The following is a 22,113-nucleotide window of genomic DNA, read 5'->3' on the forward strand; positions in this document are numbered from 1 at the left end:
TGTGTGTTCTGTTTTTACCCTGTGCAAGCCTCCCCAATTCCCCACCAAGAATATAAACACACATCAACTGACTCATGAGGCTGAGTCATCAAAACCACAACCACAAGAGTTTTTTTTTTTTTATAAGAGTAACTGACTTAGAAAACCTCTGAAAATTTAAGACAGAACAAAATAATGAAAAGTAAATATAATGAGACGTTTAATGCTGTAATTATGTTTGTGACCAATTCCAATCTAACTGGGAAACAGGGCTCGACTATCGACTCATCACTCTTAAGCGTTTTGTCTTCAAACAGGACACAGAAAACCAGCACTCTGGCAGTGAATATAGAAAAACCTTTGGGATCACTTGATAGCCTAGAAACCTTTCATTATATTACACTGTCATGGTGACATGAGTAGACTGACAACAGCTATTATAATAGTGTCAAGGTTGACAGCGCACAATAGCATACTCTGCTAAAAACAAGAAAAGAACAAATGGAATATAGACTAGCTGGTTGACACTAAACTTTCAATGCCTTGAAACTGATTAAAGCACAACAGCAGGTTCTCAAGGACAATTTGGCTTCATTGGGAGTTAATTCTCTGCGCTGCATGGAGTCACAAATGACAGGCAGGGTGTGACTGAAATACCACAGGCCTGACTGTTTGATGCTGCAGCCTGGCACTGACGTCTCACCTGAGAGAGTAGGTATAGCCGGTGTTCTCCGGAGCACACTGTGGCGGCGTATATGTGTGCAGTTGGGAAAAATCCATGGTCATTCTTCTGTGTTTAGACTGCAAGAGTCAGGATGCAAAGGATAGGACTCTTTAGCCAAAGTGGACATGATGCTGGAGAGGGGTAACAAGCAATAAAACTGACTTCCATACACACTCACAAAAAAATGCATGCACAGTCTGCCTTGTTTTAGCCTCGTTCTGCTAATGAGCTCAAGTTCTGCAAGCGTATTTTAAGAGCAGATTCAGAACCGCATCTACACATTTAACACAATACAGCACTGGTAAATTCCCTGCCTCTTCCCAAATCAATTCTAGCGCTATTTACTGGGCTGCTCTCCAAAAAAACACAACCACCACCACCACCACCACTGGTTACTGCTACGCTGTACAACCATGTCAGAAAGCCCAGCACAGGCAGGCCTTAATGAGATCTGCTGGACATTCCTTTTCCCCAGGAACACAACAATGCTACTGTGGCTCTAACAGCGGACAAGAGTTGGCCGACCTCGTCCTGCATGTTGGCTCTGGCTGGTTTTCGGATGCCACTGAAGCTGTAATGAATGACTCGTCTCTTCTCCTCTCCTCTGGTCGGCAAACAGGCGGCAACTGCCAGGAAATGGCTGGTAGAGACGGGACAGATAGAACGACGGTCCTCTCTCCTGTTGTATTAAGCAGACTCCTCACCAGGACAGCTACTCCTACAGTGACTTCCCGGGTAAGCTCCACGCACAGAGAGGGAGCAGTATTATGAAACCGAGCAAGACAGCAAGGGGTGGGGCTGGGTTTTAGGCAATGGGCGGGAAACAACTAGTCTGAGGGTTGAGCTTCTCACAGTGAAACGTGCATTATTCAAACAGGCTGTGAAAATACACCACACAGCTGCTGGTTTATAAAAAGGTACACCTAGCTAAAAACTCATGCAGACGAATGCAACAGTCCTGCCATAAATGCTACCTTCATGAAGATAATGTTACATTTTTGCTGAAAATCTGTTTAAGAGATGTTGATTCAATTGTATAATCATTTTGGAGGCTGCTTTATTGAATTATTTTGTTCACCCTATTCGTATCAGTGGTTCCCAACATAGGGGTCTGGCCCCTGCAAAGGGTCACAACATAAATCTGAGGGGTTGTGAGATAATTAATGGGAAAGAATAAAATAACTTTCTCATACACAAAAATTCATAATTCTTTATGAAATACTGAAAATTTGAACAGTTAAATGTAACAAGGGGTGGGTGATCTAACCAAGAAATAATATCACGTAGAGACGTCATGATTCTCCAAATATACAATTTTATGATCATGATTCCATTCAATTTAAACAGAAACATTTTTGTTCTGCACTGACGCTATATCATTATTAGACTATAATTGTACAAAATCAAAATTAAAAGCTCATTTCAATTGAATTTTAATTTAAAAATCAAAATCCTGACACCTCTAATATTCTGATTTATTCGATCGCTTTCACAATCTAACATGCGATCATTTTCCTACATTTTTGGTTAAATTGACTGTGATCTAAAATCTTCAAATCACCCACCGCTAAATGCAACCATGTGGGAAGTTTTGGTGTATATTCAAACCACTCATCTGACACATGAAATGTGACAAGGAGGCTCAACTAGACACTGATCATACATGAGGGGTCCCAAGCCAGCCAAAAAGGTTGAGAACCACTGGGCTAAATAATAAAAAAACACTTCTATTAGGGCTGGGCGATATTGCCTTAAAATAATATTTTTGACATTCCTTAGGTTATATCAAGATACATAATATATATCTATATACTTTGAAATTAAAGTATTCATTTGAAATGTGGTAATTTCATAAATAACATCACTTTACTGTAATGCAGCCTCTGAATCCAGGAAAAGACAGCATTTATGTCAAATCATAATATAACCTTTTTAAAACAGTTTCAAGAAAAACTGAACATCATAACATTAATGAAGGCAGGATTTATTGCAGTAGTTTTAGTCAGGTGTACGTAGTAAACTAAGTAATCACGCAGCAACCCACTTTTTCCACGTGGCCAAAACTTCCTCATATACCCTGAGCAAGAAGTGGACTCGTCCTCCAGCGTCTACTTAACAATTCAATCCAACAGAAGCATGATGCCAAGCCGGAGCAGCAAATTAAAACAGATGGCTTTTCCTAAAATCCACCAAAATCTCAACCCATAATCTTAATCACATTTCAAATCCGCATCCAAGTCTGCAAGCTGAAAAGAGGGATAAAGGGAAACAAATATCCAAAAGCTGAGGGGACTACTTTAATTCAGCCAGGATTAGTTTTCTTGACTTGTCACCTGGTTCAATAAATCATGATGCGAGCTCTGAATGTGGGTACAACAAAATCAAGCAGGATGAACTGAGAATAAGGGTACGCACGCTCTTTACCTGAGAGTAAATTATGTGATATTTTATAGCATTTAATCCTTGAGCTCATACTTCAGGCGCCAGCTTCAACAATAACAGACCATGCCAGGACACCACAAACACACAGCGAACAGTGACACCTTTCCCACAGGACTGTACGTCTCCACACACGTTTGTTTTGCTGGCTCCTTTACGCAAACCACCTGCGACCAGGAGGCCAAACTACTGCGTCCTGTGACTATTCCACCTACTGTCAAAACAGCCGTTTAAAAACACATCCTTTAGTTTAATAATAACTGCAGATAGGTCCGGCCAAAAGACATATAAGCCCAGTTACATACTCACATTGCTCAGTGCTAAATTTAGACGCCATGTATTTGGACAACGCCGTCCCTCACAGGCTTGTGCAACGACGCACTCTATTGATTTCTTATCATACAGGTTCATTTAACATTTCTGAGTAACACACGCACTCTTAATGATGGATATCATATCTGGCTGTAATTATGTCGCAGATATGACTAAATCAACCTAAAAAATAAGGCCTGGGATTGCGTTAGTTGTGGGTAAAGGAGCCCAGCAAGGACAAAATAAATCTGGATAAAACGAAACGACACATTCACAACAAGCAACTACAGCTACGTTTAACATAATATGAGATGTTATTTATAGCAGCATGTCAACTTGCCCGCGTGGTTAGAGTCCATGTATGTTATTATTCGCGTAATCCAAAAGGAAAAAAAAAAGATCCTCACATTACTATCGCGGAAAATGCGCAAACTTCTGCCAGCATCCCGACGCACGGAAACTCAAAGGTAATTTATTACTGCGGATCCGAAAACCCCTAGCGTTATTCCTCAATTTAGAAAAAACAACACACAAGTTTGCAAGTAGCTGGTGAGTGTTATGCTAGTGCACAACAAGCAGATTTCCAAAATGGCTTCCCAGGCGTAACAAAGCCAGAAGGATCGCTGCCGAGCTGATCCTCCCACTCCCCGGCCCTCTATTGTCGGCCGGGGCGCACACTTTAAATCTATTGGAGGAAAGCAGCACTGGTGCAACGGCATGCTGCTGCTGCTGCTGCTGCTGCTGGGGTCAGTGTCATGGAAAAGATCACACACTATTGTTTAAGTTGATATTGAACCTATGGAGGAGACCTCAACTGAAACTGAAGGTCCCCGGATCAACATCTGCCACCAAAACAACCATAAACACACTTCTGACGGTATGAATGACCGACGGTATAATAACAACAACATATTAACAATTACTTAATTACATTAGACCAGTATTATTATATCCTAATGGATTAAATACACTTTATGTAAACAAATAACTGCTATATTCTGCCATATTCACTGTAATTGCAGAGCTCAACTCAAGCCAGTAGCTCAAGCCAGCTTAAATAAACAAATCAAAAGATGAAAATTAAGGTGGATGAAACAAATATGCCCATCCTGAGTCAGAATAATCACATAAAGAGTCGAAATTAAGAGATAATTGAAATTATGTGATTAAAAAGTCATAAATGAGATAAAATCGAAATTATGACTGTAAAAAGTCAAAATGATGAGATAAAAGTAGACATTTTAAGACAAAAGTAGAGTTTTCAAGATCAATGTCTTAATTATGGAATAAAAAGACTTAATCATGAGATTTAAAAAATGTCATAAATATAAGATATAAAGTCGAAACTATTACATTATAAAGGATAATTATTTAAGATACATATCATAAATATGGGATAAAAAGTACTAATTGAGATTTTTTAAAAAAATCATGATTATGAGATGTAAAGTCAAAATTATGAGATAAAAAGTCATAATGAGTTAAAAAGTCTAAGTTCTTACCACTGTAAGAGGAAAGGTCTGCATCAGTATTGTTGCCATATTGTTACTACAAACATTTTAAAGTGAAAATGAACCATTTGCACAAATGTAATAGAAAAAAGTTATTGCAGTGTTTTTCTATCAGTCATGATGAAACTATACAAAGACGTATGAACACTGATCACATGAATGTTAATTATCACACAGTATAATTAGGAGATGATGTTAGTGAATGGTCTCATATAACCACACAGGTGTTTTCAGTTGTGTCTGATTAGACCTACTCTGGTAGGAGGGAAAATTTTGCATTGTGATTGAGTACGTTTACTTTTTAACTTGTAATGGTTTTGTGCTGTAACTCGAGTAGACTTTCTCATGACTGACCGTCTACATGTTGGCAGGAAGGTGTCATAACATTTTGGTTTAAAACACACCATAAACTGGGATGTGTCGGGTTCAGTGTCCAACAACATGACCTGCAGCTGATCAGATGAAGCAGGAAATGTTCCACAGAGATGTCAAAATATTTTAAATATTTTTGATAACCTGACTCTTATCATTGAACCGATAAGAGCATGAGGATTCTGGCGAGGTGCCATCTGCTGGACAGCAGCCTGTAACTACACTTCATTTCAAAGGACTTTGGGATCAACTGTGACCATTAGACATCAACAGCAGAAGATGGGCTACCCCTCTGCTGTTAGCACCCCGTCTCCGCCTAGATAAGACCTCTATTAAAACGTCCTCATGCAGGTGCTTTTCATTGGAGCAATACCCAGTTGTGGGAGAGGTATTCAGAGCTTTTACTTGAACAAAAGAACAACATGATTTTTATAGATTCATTTTTAAAATGGAATCATCAATGAGTGAGCAGAAAATCTATCTTGCTGTAGCTGGTCAAATCAGAGCTACTTCTAACTACTTGACATTAAAAGCTGCTTTACATTAAAGCTAAATTAATTGCCAACTATTTTGATAATCGATAATTTGTCACTTTTCAAGCAAAACTGTCAAACATTTGCTGGTTCCAGCTTCTTAAATGAAAGAATTTGCTGCTTTTATTTCTCATTTATGATAGTTAAGAGTTTTTGGGTTTTCGACGGTTGGTTGGACAAAAAAACAATCTGAGGACGTTACTTTGGCCTCTGGGAAATTGTGATGTGCCTAGTTGAGATAATTTAAGAAGGGACAGTGCAAATTAATTAAAAAAAAAACATATATGAGTAAAAAAAATGTCAGACTTAGCGAAAAGGCTATTTTTCATCTGTAGACCCTTGGCCAGGGTGTTTAAAATTCTTTCTAAAATACAACAAAGAAAGGAGAAAAAAAAAACAACAACAACAACAAAAAAAGAAGCGGAACACATTCATGGCAAGCGGTTAAAGTGTTGACATGTATATGTATTTATCATCCTTTGTTTTATTTGGTTACTGAAAGAGCATTTTTCATGAATATTTTTTTTTACGTATGACAGACCAAAAATAAAAATTCAATAAATGGTGAAAATATTCGGAAAATGTATCAATAATAAATTAGATACATTGCTAGCCAGGCAGCTCCAAAATTCTGTTGCAATTTTCTTCTGAAATAATGAAGAAGTTTACTGTGCATGAGACCATGAGAAGTGTTTTTAGGGGAAATTGGTGAACCTGCCAACAACTCAGATACCTGAAACAAGACCGAGGGGACCCAATCAAACACTGCTTTTGTAGTAAGGGGTCACAGGCCAAAAAGTTTAGGAAACAGCAGTTTAATCTTTATCAACTTAAAGGGGCAACATGTAATAATTTTTGCTGAAAACATTAAAAACAATAACTAAAATTGTTAACAGAATGTGAATCAATAGCTGTTTTGACATTATTATGTCTATATACTGTGTTGCAGAGATATCTACTGAAGTTAGCATGCTAACCAGCTAGCACCGACTCCTCCCAGTCCAAAGCTCCTGTGTAAACACAATGGGTGTGTTCTTTTTACTTACTGTATCTGCCCTTAAAAAGTACATCCTGTTGCACACAATTGGGACATACTACTTCGTCACGACGCCTTGAACTTTGACCCTTTTGCTCCTTTATCCATTGCAGCCTTAGCACAAAAATTTGGAGTGCAAAGAACGTAGTACTCACACTTAACAGGCTTTCATTTGTCATTGCGGTGTCTGTCACTATCAAACGAGCTGTCATCTGTCAGTGAGCTGTCATCAGTCAGTGTTCTCTTGGCGTTGTTTCATATTTGCCTGACACACCGTGACATATGTGTTGTATCTTCCGCTGTGCAGAGGATTGTGGGTCAGAATAGCCAGAAAATAATGCTGACTTGCAAACTGCAAAATGTGACCAGATGTAGTGGGACAACCTGGTATTTTTGGCATACTGCATTTCACATACTAAATCTTTTTCTGGCATGCTAAATAGTATGGTAGTACGGGTAATGGAAAGCAGGGTAACACTCCCCTGGAACCTGAGCTTGCAGTGTGAACCGCTAGCTGCGATGCTAACAACAATAACTAGCGAACGGCAGCTACAGTTAGCAGCAGTTAGCAGTTATTGTTGTGATATGCTGCCCCTTATTTGTTTCAGGTGGCCAATTCTTACATATTGTATCTTTAATGTATTTTAAGTAAAAGAGTCTAGTAAAGATTGGAGTAAAGAAAACAACATTTCCCTCTGAACAGTAGTGAAGTATAAAGCGGTAGAAAATGCCACCTTAGATTACTTAAGTAAATGTACTTGTTGAGTAACTTTTCACCAATGCTAACAGGCGGCCCCTCTTCTTCAAGCAATAACTCCAGTCCTGTATGTCTCGGCAGGGAAATAATCTTGCTAACGCTTCTCAGTGACTTGCAAAAAACATTTTGTTAAGTGAAATAAAGCAGTAGTTACTGCTGAAAAGAGAATAGGGTATAGCCCAAAAAATACAATGTATGAAAAGTGTACAGGAAAGTTGGCTACCCCCTGCTACTACACTGACCAGTGAAAACAAAAGCAGAAGTAAGTCTCTTCTTCATGGGCTTCAGCAAAAAGGAAAACAAGGAGTCAAAGGGAAGACACCACAAACACTGCACCACAGAGCAAACCGTCACAGATACCATCAGCAAAATGAAGCTTGGAGATGAGATGAGTCCTCTCCTGACAGTTCAGGGCAGCACGTGTGAAGGCAATTTACATAATTATCAACACAGAAGTCAAGACTACTCACATGTTGACTCTGACTGCGGATTACTGAGGGGAAACGCTGCTGACTGTGTAATTGGTTTATCTCGTAGTTCGTTACGTCCAGTTCGTCAAAGCTTCCCGGGCTGTCGCAGCGCTGCTCCCTGAAGAGAAAAGAGGACCGTCCAACGTTCGCCTTTCCCGCACACGGTCATACTTTCCGTTGCGACGCCTGCGTCACATGCGTCATTCCATATAAGGTAAAAATGACCATATATGGGATCTGTCGAAACGACTTGAAACTTGCTTTCGAAATCAAACAACACCACTTAGTGGTTTTTGACGAGAACAACACCTAAACTTAGTGAATAAAAAACCCTAAAAATTACTACTACTACTACTACTACTACTACTACTACTACTAACAATAATAATAATAATAATAATAATAATAATAATAATAATAATAATAATAATGATGATAACATAATAGCAATCCATAATAATAAGCCTGGTGAAGCCTGGTATAGAAAAGGTTCTGGGAAAGCTGACAATGACATGAAAAATATCTATTCTCTTGATTAAATTAGTAAGCCCAAACAAACTTATATTGATCATGTTTATCAAGGCTTTTGCAACTCTGTTGATTAATGTAGCAAATAATCATGTTGTAAAAGGCATCCAAAAGTCTCACTTGAGTAAAAGTAAAGATATCAGGTTAAAATATTACTTTAGTAAAAGTGAAAGTCACCCATATGAACAGTACTTGAGTAAAAGTCTTAAATACTCAAGTATCACAAATACAAGCAAAAGTAAATTTGACATATTTGCATGTATGTATTGTATACTATGGGTCGACTGATTATCGGCCTGGCTGATTATCGGATTATTCAGCATTTTTCTCAATGTGTTTTAAATCCAATTTTCAATACATTAACATTAAAATGCACTGCTTTGTAGTCGAGTGAAACGTGCAGTAATTGCCACCAAAATTTAGTGGAGTGGCAGTATAAAGTAGCTAAAAATAACAATACTCAAGTAAAATACAAGTAACTACTTAACAATTTGCTTTCAGTACACTTCTTACTTTACTCACTAAATTACTACTCTAACCATTTCCTTAAAAATCTTATGAGTATTTCAGCTGTTGTTCTGAAAATAAAAATATATTTTTTTAATTTTGTGTCTCTAAAGACCTCTAGTATTGTTTTGTATGCACTTTGAGACCCTGGTTGAGAGAGCGGCAACAGCTCCGTCTGAGTGAAATATCTTTGAACAGTCAGAGATAAAAACCTGAAAAACTGGACACCTGTCATTTGTGGAATGGTGGTGATGTGTTCCCATTGTCCTTGAGATCACATGACCATGTGAAAGGGAAGATGATTTCACTTGAGAGCAGTTGACTGCTGTTCCTTTTTCATTCCTCGTTTAAAGAGAGCTGTCGATGAATTTTTGGTCTACAGTCACTGACTATGAAAATCCTAATTTTTGTAATGTGTATGTGTTTACTTCCTGTTCAGGCTGATGACATGGAACGCTGTGAGTAAATTAATCAATGCTTCAAACTTGGTTCACTCTGTCATGTTAGTATTTGTGGTTTGGCAAATCTTGCTTTCTGTTGGAAAGCTGGCCTGTTGACTGTTTTCTTTTTCACAGATGCCTATTGTGAGAGTTGTCTAACAGCAGCACGAGGTATGATAGATCATTTTACAGCTTGCGTAAGAGCAAGAATCAAAAAACTATACACAGTCAATCATCACCTATGTGACTCTTTCTTTCTTGTAACCCTGTGTCACTTGTTTACACATATGGCTTTGTATTTCCTTTAAGACACAGAAAGTAAATAAAAGCATGTGCATACTTCTCTCCAGAGATTGAGAAAGCCATGAAGGAAGCCCCAGCTGAGAGCAGACAGACAGTAGTCAAGAGCCTCATCAGTGGTGGTGTGTGTGAGAAAATGCTGTCCTACAAACATGACCATGTCTCAAAGGACAAAATGACATCCTCCTGCATGCACTTGTTAGGTAAGATCAGGATGAAAAAGCAATGGATTTGCATATTTTTAGACTCTCATTAATGATTTGTTTTTGATTCCCACACAGAGTCTAATCATGACCAGTTCAATCTCGCTTTGGTAAATAAAGAACCAAAGCATCTGGATATAGTCCTGTGTTATGAGCAGTCCACAGCATGTGTGGGGGTGAAGCGCCAACCTTTTGAGGTAGGCCATGTGAAATAATAATATCCATCTAAATAGACTAAATTCCTCCTATGAGAACTGACACTGTTTAACTTCTGTGACAGGATTCCAGAAAAAGCACCTTTACAGAAAGTCACATTGAAGCTCTCCTTCGGGACAACAAGGAAAATGTGCGCATTGCTCGACCTACACACTCAGGCTCACTTACGCACTCAGGAGAGGAGTTGTGAAAACAGCAATGTCATTTTGTTTGCTACTGATTGTGTGATGGCTTGTTGTCATGATACTGTGTGTTTGAGTTTCCATGTGATAAAGACATCATTGAAAGACATTTTCCTGGGTTTTACATTATGTCTGGTGGGATGGGGGCCCCTCTATCCTCACGTCTTTTCCTTTCAGCGATGTAAAATAATACAGAGGGCTACAGACCCACTATAACCTATTTTAGAGACAATACTGAATGTATAGTAAGAGTCTACAGTGACGTAAATGTATATCTTCAGTATATATCTAGTTGGAGAATCAAACCAGCGACTGTCAAATAACTGGACAACCCGCTCCACCTCCTGAGCTACAGCCACCCATTTGTAGCAGCCATTAGCTAGTTAGCTCAATTAGCCATGAAGGCAGTGATTCAGACTGGGAGCTCTGGGACCAGGGGACTGTCCGTTTTTACACTGCTAACATGTGAGCTTTGAACCAGGATGGGTGAGGGCTAGTTGGTTAGCATGCTAACTTCAGTTGATATCTCTGTAACACAATACATAGAAATCATAACATCAAAACTGCCATTTGCTCACATTCAGTTAGTTTAGTATCTTGCTCAAAGATACTTCAAAATGCAGGCAAGGGAGCCAGGGAATCAAACCAGCGACATTCCGATTACTGGACGACCTGCTTTACCTCCTGAGCTACAGCCACCCATTTGTAGCTGCCATTAGCTAGTTAGCTCAATTAGCCATGTAGGCAGTGATTTGGATCGGGTGCTCTGGGACCAGGGGAGTGTCACTGTTTACACCGCTAGCACAGGAGCTCTAGACCGGGATGGGTGATGGCTAGCTGGTTAGCACGCTAACTTCAGTAGATGTCTCGATCTGTAACACAAAACATAGCGATCACAACGCCAAAACTGCTATGTGCTCACATTCTGTTGATCATTTCAGTCAATTTTAATGTTGTCAACTAAAATTCTTACATATCGCCCCTTTAATAGTGGCCCAGCAGCTTATTATCCCCCAAAGCTCTATAATGAATCCTATGACGACTTGATATTATTTTGAGTCTGTAACAAGTGAGATGACTTGTAGATTGCGAGTATTATAATTGTTCGACAAAGATCCCGTTCCATTTCTCTCACAGTTTCACCCTTCACTTTCCTCTGGTGTCTCTCCTACCACTTTCCCGCCATGGAACGTCGCACCATTCAACAGAACGTTCTATAAGAACATTCTAGAACCATCTTCTTCATCATACATCGGTGGAATTGTTGAATAATGGAATTCCCCCCGAGAAGGCAACGTGGACACAGGTCGCGCGGAGCGTATTGGAACGTGGCCCGTGTGCTGAACGTTGTTGCTAGGAGGCGCTGTTGAAGCCCGGAAGAGAGGGACACGGATGGTGGTGATGATGGGCAGCCGGAGATTGAGAGGAGAAACATAATAGGCGCGTTTTGTAGCTGCACGTCGGCGTCTCCCCGCGACATTTGTGCGCGTTTAACACTCGTCGTCGGGAGGAAGCAAAGGACATATCACTTTTTCTCCACTGTGAAGGTAAGAGAGGTGTACCGACTAAAGGGACCCGGTGTGAGGTTTAAACTGTCATTCTGCCAAGGCACATCTGTACCAAACCTCTTTATGGCTTCAAAAGATGTCGTAAAATCGAGCATTTCTTGAAACTGCCACTGTCAAGCCTGCCGTAGATACAAAAGAAGCCATTCCTACCTCTGCTGTGCTGTCACTGTAATGAATCAGTGCGAGGCAGCTGCTAATTAAGCGACTGAAGACCACTAGGTAACTGGCAGCATCGTGAGGACCCCACGCTGAATTAAAAATCCGAACGAGGGATAGTGATCCGGTGTGATTACAGAGCAGCTTTCATTGCATTTATGTTCCAGTTCCGTCCAGACAGCAGCTGGACGCTTAAGGCTAACGCTTGTGTTACACTACCTGTCTGTGCTGAAGGGTCTGTGCCATCCATCTGCTGACAGACAATACAGGAATAGACACTGTATTGATTAGACACACGATTCCATACACATATCCACGAGACACGGAAATGGAAGTCAGTCGACAAGGTCTGATAGAGAGGAATGGTAGGAATGTGATGAGTGTGATAAAAAGCCACTGAGGGCAGACAGACCCTCTTTTGTTGTGGTGGATTTGTCCTGCTCATCCCACTTATGGTTTCCTCTAGTGATCCACACCCAGTGCAGTCTAAAGCTCACATGTCACATTGCCTGTGGACATCCATCTAATTCCACTCTCTCCATTTCATTTAACAGCTGGCTGACGAGGCTACATGGTGTGTGCCTCCCATTCGGAGCGTGGATGTGTGGGTGTCCAGAGATGGAGAGCTATGAGGAGTTCTGTCTGCGGAGTTTGGCCATACTGCAGGAGACGGGGGGAGTCAGGAAGATGGCTTGCGAGCCGCTGTGGTCCCTGAAGGCTGGCTCTGTCATCTGCTTCCATGGAAGAGCTGTGCTTTCGCCTCTGGTAAGGAAGAAATAAACAGACATGAGGGGATAACACAAGATGTCGCTGAGCCTGTTAAAGTTTTGATAGTTTCTTCATCAAAAGTAGACAGAAGCCACAGCTAATGGATGTTTTTTAAGAGGTTTGCACAGATGGCAAGATATCCATAGCAAGTTTGTTTTTTTCATGACGAAATGTTTGGTTGGTTCCCCTAGAGAGTCTGTATATGTGTCATTTTCCTGCCGTGGCTGTGTTTGTATCTCTATGCTGCGTAGTAACAGAAAGCACTGCTGACACTATTCAGTTACAGCAACAATAAGAAGGGTGTCTTGCGACATATTTCAGGCATCAAACACAGATATGCACAAAAAATCACATGGTTTCATTTAATTAAAGGGGCACTATGTAGTTTTGGAGAAGAAATTCACACCGAATTTTATAATTTACAATATTAATGAGTTAATAATTCAAACTCAGAATTATTATTTTTTTCATAACTGAATAAACAAGCTGTCCTCAGAGGAAAATAAGGTCCCCAGAACACTGTTTGAAGCTAGAAAGGTGGCAGGGTCCGCCAAATATAAACAAAACAAAACAGTATGTGACCTACATAATATATCTGAAACACATCACAAGGGCTGACTTGTCCAAATTAGATCAGCAGTTGAGGGAGAAGAGAGAGCAGATAATTGATGACGAAGAACACCAAGGCTGTTTGATGTCAGGCAGGAGAATCCATCTGCTAGTGATTGCTGACAAAACGAGTTGTCAGGAATAGCCACATGATGAAGAGGCCAGTGTGAGGCTGAGGATCGTCAAGGATTTCTTTTCCACTCAAGCAAAGGAGGCACAAATGTATAATGACAGAAGAATGGTTGTGTTGTCAGTAATGACAACACAACCATCTTAGAATACATTTTGTTGGAACCTTGTTGTTGTTGCTCGAGTCTGTTCAAGCAGAACACTGTATTAACTATAAGTGTAGGCCAAGAAGTACAGTACAGTATTCCACTCATAATAAGAATAACAGCCCACACAGCATAGAAATGTCTCATGTAACCACTTCAATTGGAAGAGACTTGACTTGAGAAGGATAGTGTAAACCTCTGATGATCCATTCAATGTAAACGCCTGATAACCATGTAAAGACTTCATCTGATTGTTTCGCTGTGGTTGGAATAAATATATTCTTTCTGTGCATGTTTAGCTTTTCATGGCACATGACTCTTTTACTAATCGCCTAGAGTTATCTGCAGTGGTGAACTCAGGATATTTGAGGGGCAGGGGCTAAAAAGCTGTAGGTGGTGGGGCGCCAGTGCACAGAAAGTCATGACATATGGTGAAGAGAGGGCACTTCACCAATGTTTTGTCCACTGGAAGGGCACCCGAGAGGGCACTTTATCATGTTTTCTCAGCTGGAAGGGCACCTTAGAGGGCGCTTTATCATGTTTAAGCCTGGGGCATCCAAGAGGGCACTTTCGCAGCTTTTTTTTTAACATGGTGGCACCAGGGGGGTGATGTCCCCCCCGAACCCCCCTGAGTCCACCAGTGGTTATGCATAAAACCCATAGAAGAAGTATAATCTTTTATAATGAGTTTGTCTGTTGTTGAATTGATCATTGCCCCCTAATAGATGTTTTATTAAGATTTGCTTAATGGATTGCCATCAAGGCATGTAAACAAACATCTCATCCATTTATTTAGTCTCTAAAAATTTTTCCTTTTCCAGCTGAGTGCAGAGCAGCGCAGCGAGATGTGCGACTACAGACGGAGGGCAGTCCAGCTGGAGACTAACTGTCAGAACCGGCAGAGGAACAAGCTTTTGGCCCGGGTTCAGGACATACTGGGCCAAGTTCAGGTCAGTAGTAGCACACTATGGTCTTGATCATAGGCCTGGGTGTGGAATACAAAGCAATACAAGATGTTTTTTGGAATTAATGTGTAGATATTGTGTAGGCTGACAGTGTACACTGAATAGTGAAATTAAATAGCAAAATCAGAAAAAGTAGTAATATGTCACATCGAAATGCTTATACTCATATACAACATGGATTTTATTACTCTCCGTTCAGTAAAGAAAACATTAGACCACTTTATTTGTAACTTCATCAACACACTTCATTTTAATTCTCAAATATGCACAGGTGTGAAATAGGTCTGTGTGTCAGTCCCACGATAAAGCACAAAAACTGAATTACAGTCTGTCCCAGAATCTCTTGTGACGCTTCCAGACTTAAATACAGGTTGTCTGAATGTCTCTGGCAGACTGGCCTATTTTTACCTGACGATTGCCCTTTTTTGTCAAACATCACCCAAAGCAATATTGTAATCTTGCAAATCAGCTCTAGTTATGAGATTTCTGGTCAGTGAATAAAAGTGATTGGCCAGTTATCGTCTGTGATGTGTTTGACCCACAACAGGCAGGAAGAAGTATATATATTTTTATTGAGGTGTTTATTCAGGGATCTGGATAAATAAAAGAGGATCAGGTGATGATAGTTGTGCAAATGTAAGTGTTCAGCATTTTTAAAGTGTGTTTACAGGTCATGGGGAGTTCTACTGCGTATGTGAAAAAGTGGTATAAAGCCTTTTGTGGTTTTGCTGTTATGAGCTTAAGCTGAAATGTTGCACCATGTGACGAAGCTCTGTACTCCTTATTTTGCTAAGAACGACACAGAGTAACTTTTAGTAATTTCCTTCAGAGTCTTCACTATATATATTATATGTGTCTGGACAGACATGGATGTAAACTGAAACTTGACAGGTGCTTACAAACGCAAAGTGGTAATTCTCGATTTCCTCTTAATTGTTTGTATGTCAGTGATGAATTCACTGCTTTAAACCATGCAGTATTTGAGAAGTACAGTCCATAAGATCATCAGCTGGTAATCTTTATTGTAGCTTTTGATTTTAGCAGTTATGTGATGATCACTAATCATTATTTCTTATCTCTGCACAGGCACATAAAGCACCAAGTGAAGAGGTTGAAAAGCTGCCAGTTTCTAAATCTGCGACAGTCAGTGGCTACACCCTGGTCACAGACTCTCCTGGACTTCCCATCGACCCTGGATTTGGGCTTCAGACAAACGATCAGCCTGCCACTCCATGCTCTGAGACGCCCATGCTCAATGGCTACAAGGCAGTGGAGGAAGTGACAGTGGAGAGGGAAGAGAAGAGTGAGGAGGAAGAGGAGGAGGAGGAAGACATTAGTTTGGACAGCCTTCTTAAGAGATCTAGGGAGTATGTGAAGAGAGAGCAGAGTCAGCAGGGGTCAAAAGTTGTCCACACAGTCACCAGGACTCCCCCGCCTGAGACTGCCTCTGACAAGGAAAACAAGAGCTGCAGTCCCGTGAGGGACACAGGCGTTGAGTTTGGATTCAGTCTGCACCATAGCCCAGTAGGCCCACCTCAGACCCAAATCCAGCATCAAACTCTGTATGACCCCAGTCCCCAACAGTCTGGCTGCCTTTCACCCAGTCTACCTGACCGGTATGCTCGTCTCCCCAGTCCACAGTCCAGCATTAGTCCCCGTCCACAGAGACGCAAACCACGCCCAGTTTCTACAGGGAACATTCATATTTCATTTCCCATCGGCCCAGCAGACCTTATCCCTCGAAGTCCAGGACGGTCAGGGGAAGGTGCTTGCATGGCAGACTGGGGAGACGCTCTCTCAGGGGCCACAAAGTCCTCCGATCACTGGGGCTCAGTGGGTAGTGAAGCTGGGGCCTGTGTTAGCAGGAGTGGCAGCCGTAGATCAAGCCACTGTAGTGCCAGTCCAGTGCAGGAAACCTGTAGCCCCGTTAGTGCCTCAGGGCTTAGCCCGAAGGGACACCATGACCATGTGGCCGCAGGATTTCGCCGCCGCTGCCACACCCTGGACAGCCAGCTGCACAGCCACCAATCTGGAGTTGAGCACATAGACCGCAGCCAGGAAAGGGTTCCTCGCTTCATGGCAGGAGTTACATGGATGGCTTCAAGTCGGCGCACCCCTGCACCCTCCTTAAACCAGTCGTATGAGGTTGACAATCCCTCGCCATCCCTGCTGAGGCCTCGCGTTACTCCCGACTTGGCTCAGGTCACACTCAGGATGGAGCCTGAGGACATTCAGGGGACAAACAATGGAAGAATCACACCAACTGTCTTTAGAAATGCAGCTGAGGCACAGACCAGCGAGACACGTGAGTCTCCCTTCAGCACTCCCTGTATTGCACACTGAAATCTACAGACTTAAACTGTGTCATATCCACTAAGATCACGGCTTCTCCCAATGCAGCAATAGGTCAAATATTGTATGACAGAGAGGCAGGGAAAGTGAAGGAAAAGGAACTGTTTGCGAAATGATTTCATGTGTATTTATCTGTGTACATCAACAGAGGAGACCCAGAGGCGAGCGCAGGCTCTGGAGGACATGCAAAGGCGTCTGGAGGAGGAGCATGCCTTGCAGATGTCGCTGCTCTTAGCCGAGCAGGAGAAAGAGCAACATCGCCTCCGTCTGGTCAGGACATGGAATCACATAATATTTACCAAAAATTATTTATTTTGGTTTTAAGTTAAAATGCATCAGTGTTCATTTATTCTCTTTTGTCAAAGGCAAAGTACTGGAGTGTGTGTGTGTGTGTGTGTGTGTGTGTGTGTGTGTGTACTCCATGTGTTTAGGAGCTGGAGGAGACAGAGAGAAGACTGAAGGAGCAGGGCTGTGTGCGGCCTTTGAGTGGGGATGCTTGTGGGTGGACTGTGAGTGACAGCTGTCCTGTTGTGAGCCCCTCCTGCCCGGGACTAAGCCCTGCACACACACCATCTGAGCGATCACCTGGACACAGTAAAGGTAGTGCTTCACCGTGCTCACTTATTACTGTGTTGGACCGTGTATGGAGAGTTTCAATCTTTGCCTTTTCTGAAAACCTAAAAATTGATACTGGAGTTTCCTGTCTGTTGTCTATGTAGGAATGTGTGCGATTAGCTGACTTTAGGATGGCAGTACTTGACAAGCTGGGAATGAGAAATGATAAACTGGTGCCATCACTCGTGGATTCCTCACATGCAGACTGCTCAAAACAAAAAAGGGCAAAAAGCATATGCTTGCTTCTTTCTCCAGGTTTTCCCAGTCCTGTGAGTTCCAGTGTGTCCTCTCCCTCCATCCAGCCTCCTGTCTATCTGTGGGGGCCCTCATGGGTGGTTAGCAAACCTCGAGCGAGGCTGAGTCTGGTGAGTATGCACAAGTAAACAAGAGGGTGTGTGTGTGACTAAGTGTGTGCTTATAAAAAGACAGGCCTTCATTTCTCAAATCCCTCTCCATATTCCTAACTTCATTCCAGGTTCTGACAGCAGATCAGCAGAGAGCGTTCTGTCGAATTGGCGCCATCATTCGCGGATTCCTCACACGCAGGCTGCTCAAAACAGAGAAGGTCAAACATCTGTGCCAGACCATTGTGGTGAGATTACACTCTCACAAAAAACACACAACAAATGTGTATAAAAGAGTTGCGTGTTGAGAAATATGCGTGTATATGTGTGTTTAGGATACACAGGAGTTCATCCGATCCTTCCAGACTGAAGCTCCACAGAGGAGGGGCACCTACTCAGCACAAGACCGCTCCCTGCAGGAGAGAGTTAGAGCCCAGGTATGAATGTGCAGTTACTGTCTATAGACAGCAGAGGCCTGTCTTTCCTTGTGTTTATGTTTGCTTCTGTTGTCCCTCAGTTACGTGCAGCCCTGTATGACATCCATGACATCTTCTTTGAAATGCCTCTGGGGGATCGATTAGCATTGCTGCAGCAGGACAGGGAGCTCCGGGCAGAGAGGAAGCTACGAGACATGGTATTATATGTATTATACATAATTAATAACAAGAAGCTGATGTGATGCTCCTCTTTTGAAGGAAAATCTGGGAGAAAGGTTGAGACATGTTTTCACTCTTTTTTCTCAATGTGAACTTGAAAACTGGTGGCAAAAATAGTCCTAACCAACAATCTGTACTCATATAGCAACCTGATTACCACACTTACAAAATGACAAAATGACTTAACTTTACAACTCTATTTTATGGCAGCCTTATCACATACTTTGTCATATGCTCTCAATGTCAGTACTTCTATCATTAACTGTTCTTTATTGGCTGTGTCACGCCTAAAGGAGAAAGCCAAGTGCCCCAAGGAGAGGGTGGTTCTCTCTGCTGCCACACAAAGGTCGCTGGACCGGAAAAAGAGGTACAATGGAAAAAGAGGAGCACAGCCTTGCTGGTTTAAGATCTTAATGTTTTCGATGATGAGATCCAGCATTAAGCTGTGTATTATTTGTTCAGGGTTGGCGAATCTCCAGCACAGGCTAGGAAGATGCAGCAGAAGCCAAAGAGCCCCACTACCAACAGGTACCAAACACATCAGAGAGAATTTGTTCTCCTCTTGTGCTTTGTATTGTGTGGTTTTATATATATTTTATATATTTTTTCTTTATACTGTATTTTACTTGTTTTTATAGCCCCCAGAAAATCACACTCTACATACACTCTTTTTTTCCCAGAGTCCTGAAGCCAAGCCAAGGCCAAAATTCTCCTGCCCCAGGCCAGCTGAACCGCCAGGGGTGAGTTTAGGTTCTGTGGGTTTTTCTGATTTTGTCATTTCCTGTTTTATTTTTAAGATTATATCCTCCTGTTTCATGTGTTGCTTTCCACTTCCTGTCCTTGTCTTTTTCCTGCTCTTTTTCTGTGTCTCCTGAGTGTATTCCCTGTATTCCTGATTCCTGATTATTATTTTTCTCGATGGTTTGTCCACTGTTTTTGTTGTTATCTTTAGTTTTCCTGGATTCTCCTTGTTGCCTTTTTGTTGCAAGTATTTTTGTCGCCTGCCTTCTTTGTTGTTTGTCAACCAGCCTATCTCAGTGTGTCTAACATTTTGGTCCCTTTTTGATAACTCTGACAGGTTCAGGTCCTAGTTATTTTATTTTAACTGTTTGATGACTTGATTTTTCAATAGAGGACAAGGAATCCGCCTTGATGCGCATTTTACAAATACTGACAATAAAAAAAACATGATAAAGCAAGATCAAGGCCCCACCAACCAGGGTTTAATAGAGAAATGACAATAAAAATCCACTGGAATAGATAAGGTGTACTTGTTTCACAATGCTTAACCTTTGGCCCCTTGTCATATAATCACAAAGTATTTTATCCTGCTATCATAAAACACATAAACTGCCCTATGTATTTCATTTGGTGAGACATTCTTTGGAAAAACTGTTGATTGTTTTTAATATCAGTTCAAATAGTCAGTGTACATAAATGTATGGATTTCAGCTTTAATCGATGTCTGTAAAGTCATCACAGTGTGACAGTGGCTGTTTCCTCTCAGGAGCTGGTACAGAAGAACCCCAGAGGAGAGAGTGAGGCGTTCAGACAGCCTGAAGAAGCAGCACTCGCTGGGTTAACAGGTGACCTGACATCCCCTGACATGTGAACTTGAATTTTTAGTCTTTGAATACAAGCCTTGCACCACTGAGACTCCAGTCACCGCTGCTAAATAATAAGATTGTGTTTAATCTACCTTGTCAAATTCAAAGGATTGTATTCACTGTCACCCTTTAGCTCATTAATACAAACTGTCACAATGCCATCATTTTTAACTGTTGCAGCTTGCTTAAATAGTTTTTAGTAGCAACAACTGATTGTTATACACAAAGATCACATGTAGCTTGATGTGGAGTTTTTAACTGAGGAGGTAGGTACATTTTAAATGATTTTGAAAGAGTATCTGTACTTAAATGAAAGCTAAAAGAAGGTCAGAGTTTAGGGAAAAAAGTCAGAATTTTTATCTGTGCCTAAGAACTATGCCTTTGCTATCTGTAGTATTTTAGCATGCACATATTTACCATTTATGGTCATAAACATCTAGTGCTTACAGCTGTGAGTGAATTTACAAACATCTGCTTCATGCTGACTGTCACATAATGTAGCTGCCATAAAAAAAAATAGAGTATTTAAGTGTAATTCAGTAAGTTTAAGTTTTTCGTCCAAGGGCTTTAAGGACCTGTTTGTGCTTTATTTCTTTATTAAACGGTGCTGAGTTTACAGTACTCTAAGACATTTCAGTGTGATTCAACATTTGGCTTAAGTCAATGTCAAATGGAAAAAAAAATGTAAATGTGTAAGTTTACAGACAACACTACAACACTACACTGGCACGCTGTTACATTAACTTCACATAACAGGTGATGCACAACAGACACTCTGCTAGAAGACAAGCTATTTATGTGAATTGGCACTTGGTTCCACATTCATACTTCTGCCTCAGTGTTATTCAGTGTGTTGATGTTTGCTGACATTGCTATGTTCTCTTTTAAAACAATGTTTGTTTTTTAATTTAAAATGCCAAATGTTCTTGTTTTTTTATGAGCAGAATAAATTCACAAATTATTTGAATTTCCTGGACTCTGATTCATGATCAACTGGAGAGATATTTAGCGTGAAACTGGCTTGACTCAACAAGTCACACAGGTAAACACAGTAAAACAGTTAAAAATCTCATGTGCAGTGCTGTCGCATCATTTAATCTTAGCTTTGGGACTTTAAATTCATGTTGCTCAACACATTTCTGATTATGTAGTTTCAAAAGGGAATTCCAAAAACAGTTTTTATTTCTTTATTTCAGAAAATACTATAAATACTTTTATACTTTTTTTGCTGAGAAACTGGATCATGAATGAAACCCATTGTAAACATCTTAAACCCCCTGGCTGCTGCACATATAAAGAAGCAAATTTTCAAAAAAAACCCCAAAACATTTCAAGCAGTGACACTTTAATGACAATAGGGACTTTAAGCAGTTACTGTTGAAGGGACGGCTCCTTCGTCCGAGAAAAAAAGCTCCACATTGCGCCATTCTGTCTCAATCTTTCCTGACGTTGTAGCACAACAGTCTGCGACGGGACAACGCCTGGTTTGCCGTAACCAGGAATACGTCAGAAAGTGTTAGAAGGTAGTTAGAAGTAGCCTTTGTAAGAGTTAAACGTTACTTAGTGATATTTGTTTTCCACTACTACGGCAACCCGTTCAAATGTTTGGCTGACACCATAGCTGTCCCTCTACCCTCACTGCTTAAATTCCCTTATTGTAATATGTCCAACAGGATACATTTTGCAACA

At 41.0% G+C, this 22,113-nt stretch overlaps 3 protein-coding genes across 7 annotated transcripts in view; 2 read left to right on the forward strand and 1 right to left on the reverse strand.

Moving 5' to 3' along the window:
- The window catches only part of sun1b (Sad1 and UNC84 domain containing 1b), a 34,419-nt gene extending 26,187 nt beyond the window's left edge, over positions 1 to 8,232 (reverse strand). The window contains exons 1-2 of one of the 4 annotated variants that reach the window (XM_073493938.1): positions 3,862 to 4,022; positions 683 to 780 (exon numbers count right to left, since the gene is read on the reverse strand). In XM_073493938.1, coding sequence (XP_073350039.1) covers positions 683 to 765 — 83 coding nt within the window. In that variant the 5' untranslated portion in view covers positions 766 to 780; positions 3,862 to 4,022. Of the gene's footprint in view, positions 1 to 682; positions 781 to 1,228; positions 1,315 to 3,794; positions 4,023 to 8,133 lie in introns of those variants that run through there. The other 3 variants (XM_073493937.1, XM_073493936.1, XM_073493939.1) reach the window with 3 other exon arrangements.
- LOC141019957 (uncharacterized) lies at positions 7,941 to 10,517 on the forward strand. The gene is made up of 7 exons (XM_073494995.1): positions 7,941 to 8,083; positions 8,215 to 8,347; positions 9,608 to 9,626; positions 9,744 to 9,779; positions 9,959 to 10,111; positions 10,190 to 10,308; positions 10,392 to 10,517. Exons 1-7 carry the CDS (start codon positions 7,941 to 7,943, stop codon positions 10,515 to 10,517), a joined length of 729 nt encoding a protein of 242 aa, XP_073351096.1.
- A 1,462-nt stretch (positions 10,518 to 11,979) lies between these two features.
- LOC141019768 (centriolar coiled-coil protein of 110 kDa-like) lies at positions 11,980 to 21,353 on the forward strand. 2 transcript variants are annotated; one of them, XM_073494770.1, is made up of 14 exons: positions 11,980 to 12,056; positions 12,788 to 12,998; positions 14,707 to 14,835; positions 15,937 to 17,155; positions 17,351 to 17,472; positions 17,634 to 17,802; positions 18,073 to 18,182; positions 18,293 to 18,409; positions 18,497 to 18,598; positions 18,679 to 18,795; positions 19,111 to 19,184; positions 19,280 to 19,345; positions 19,498 to 19,557; positions 20,325 to 21,353. In XM_073494770.1, the coding sequence occupies exons 2-14, from the start codon at positions 12,834 to 12,836 to the stop codon at positions 20,398 to 20,400; spliced, it is 2,526 nt and encodes an 841-aa protein (XP_073350871.1). In that variant the 5' UTR covers positions 11,980 to 12,056; positions 12,788 to 12,833; the 3' UTR covers positions 20,401 to 21,353. The 2 variants fall into 2 exon arrangements, with proteins under 2 accessions (XP_073350871.1, XP_073350872.1); XM_073494771.1 differs by having other exon boundaries at positions 20,328 to 21,353.
- The last annotated feature ends 760 nt before the right edge of the window (positions 21,354 to 22,113 follow it).

Source organism: Pagrus major, chromosome 23, assembly GCF_040436345.1.
Source record: "Pagrus major chromosome 23, Pma_NU_1.0".
Taxonomy (NCBI): domain Eukaryota; kingdom Metazoa; phylum Chordata; class Actinopteri; order Spariformes; family Sparidae; genus Pagrus; species Pagrus major.

Bases quoted from the DNA above. Each gene is read 5' to 3' on its own strand.
- LOC141019957 (XM_073494995.1), top strand. From the start codon at position 7,941: ATGGGCTTCAGCAAAAAGGAAAACAAGGAGTCAAAGGGAAGACACCAC. The intron at 8,084-8,214 runs GTGTGAAGGCAA...CGTTACGTCCAG, and splicing joins CTGACAGTTCAGGGCAGCAC to TTCGTCAAAGCTTCCCGGGC. The intron at 10,112-10,189 runs GTAAGATCAGGA...ATTCCCACACAG, and splicing joins CTCCTGCATGCACTTGTTAG to AGTCTAATCATGACCAGTTC.
- LOC141019768 (XM_073494770.1), top strand. From the start codon at position 12,834: ATGTGTGGGTGTCCAGAGATGGAGAGCTATGAGGAGTTCTGTCTGCGG. The intron at 14,836-15,936 runs GTCAGTAGTAGC...ATCTCTGCACAG, and splicing joins ACATACTGGGCCAAGTTCAG to GCACATAAAGCACCAAGTGA. The intron at 19,346-19,497 runs GTACCAAACACA...TTTTTTTCCCAG, and splicing joins AAGAGCCCCACTACCAACAG to AGTCCTGAAGCCAAGCCAAG.